The following is a 2094-nucleotide window of genomic DNA, read 5'->3' on the forward strand; positions in this document are numbered from 1 at the left end:
GGTTTTACTTGAAGATTTTTTTAAAAAATTGATGTGTGTTTTGTTTCTAGACCAAATACTACACTTTAAAACAAGTAAAATGTTGATACTTTAAGTTATACTTCACTGGTTTACTCGACTGTATAGATTCTGTTGTGTGGCATTAGTAATTAGGATATATCCAGCTCTGAAAAGCACTGCAAGTTCTTTGTGTGAGCAACAAAGGCGTTCAAAATCCTGAGCGCTACGGCAGGCTTCTTATTTGTACCCTCAGATGCCATCCTGCCCTTCAGTGATGATGTCTTTCAATTACTGGTCCTGTGTGACCAATGCCACAAAAAAATGGGACGTGTTTTACTATGAATTTGCTAAAAGTGGACATAACCATTGCATTAACTGACTGTAAGTTCTAGCTATTTATTAAAAAACCCAAACCAAACCCTTTTTACCTTTAGTAATCCTGAGGAATCCTTACATATTTATGTAATACACATTGTACGTTATATGCATGGCCTGTTCATACTATTTTCAAGAAGAGAATAATGGTTTTAAACTACTAATCAAAATTGATAGGGCTAAATCAATTTGTCTTCTTTCCTTGGTCCTTGGATTTCCTTAAATGATGGCATCATGTTCATCTCTGTAACATCAAAAGTTACAATTATTTTGTATTCCTATCAAAACTATTTATATGTTCGTATTTGTAAGTAAAGTAACAGAACAATTTCAAGCTTCACAGTCAAAATTGTCAGTGCTCTGTGTAAAGTTTCCAAGTAAAGTATCCAATATACTGTAGTGGTTAAAGATTTCAACAGCAGTTAAAGTTGTCGAACAGACCTGCACTGAAATCTCTGCTTCTTAACTGTCTGAATGACTTTTCATCAGTTAGCTATTATAACTTACCTCTTTAAAAACAAAACAACAAAAACAAACACTCAAACCCCATATAGCATTTCTTGAACATTTACTCTGTGCCAGGTGGTATGCTATAGACTTTCTATCTCATTTAATATGCAGAGGGCATTTATTTTTATTCATTATCCCATTTTTCAGAACTCAGGAGCTAAAGCATACATGTGAACTCTCTTATCTTCAGAGTCTGAGCTTTTGACCATGCATACTATACTGCCTCATTTATATAAGCGTGGGAAGATACCCTGCTAGTCAACAGCAGAACCAGTCTCAAAACTAAATCTGTCTGGGTCTGAGGGGGAGGGAAATGAGCAGTTTGCTATTCAACACGTATAAAGTTTCAGTTACCCAAGATACATAAGTTCTAGAGATCTGCTGTACAATATTGTGCCTATAGTTAATGACACTCTATTATACTCTTAAAATTTGTTAAGAGGATAGATCTCATATTAAATGTTCTTACTATAATTTTTTTTAAAAAAGCAACTAAATCTGTCCCAAGTCCTGTCTTTTAACTATTTCACTCCATTGACTCTTAATGTAACTCTAAGAAACAAGAAGCTAAAATTTTCATCAGTGTTTTAATCTAATAAATGAAAATCAGAAATGCACAAAACTAGATATAGAAGATCTCAGTTTCTTTACTGGGACAAATATTAAGTCCTTACTACACAGTACAATTTTGTTATAGCTTCAAAGGAACTACTGGCTTTAAAATGGACTATTTTTTTTATGTAGCACTAAGAAAATCACAGCCAATTAAACATCCAACATAGTGTTTTCTCATCCCATAGACTGTAAGGTGCATCCTAATTGCAGAGATGTTAAAATATGGAAAAAAATAAAAAGGGTGAACTCAAACTTGACTAAATATGGTATTTTTACCATCTACTGACTCCTATATGGAAATAAGACTCCCTTCAGAATGAATCTTCCAGTCTGCTTCTGCCAGCACAGTTCCCATGCAATATGGGGATTCTTGGATTTTGACTTCTTCCATAGGGCACATAGCATTACTGGGTCATGTACATGTGAGAAAAAAATTAGCTCATAAAGCTAAAATTACATACTTTGTAGTTACAGCAGTTTAAAATGAAAAAATAGCACATTTTTTAGCTTAATTGCTTCACTATTTAACAGCCCCAACCATATCAACAATGTTATAATAATAAAAAATGAATGGCATTTTAATTTACTATAATA

At 33.2% G+C, this 2094-nt stretch overlaps 1 protein-coding gene across 1 annotated transcript in view; it reads right to left on the minus strand.

Annotated features, from left to right (window-relative positions):
* Window positions 1–382: 382 nt before the first annotated feature.
* The window catches only part of TMEM123 (transmembrane protein 123), a 44636-nt gene continuing 42924 nt past the window's right edge, over window positions 383–2094 (minus strand). The window contains exon 5 of the mRNA XM_012659242.1: window positions 383–619. Within this exon, the coding sequence (XP_012514696.1) occupies window positions 595–619 (25 nt within the window). The 3' untranslated portion in view covers window positions 383–594. The remainder of the gene's footprint in view (window positions 620–2094) is intronic.

Source organism: Propithecus coquereli, unplaced genomic scaffold (assembly GCF_000956105.1).
Source record: "Propithecus coquereli isolate 6110/MARCELLA unplaced genomic scaffold, Pcoq_1.0 Scaffold6, whole genome shotgun sequence".
In the NCBI taxonomy this organism is placed as follows: domain Eukaryota; kingdom Metazoa; phylum Chordata; class Mammalia; order Primates; family Indriidae; genus Propithecus; species Propithecus coquereli.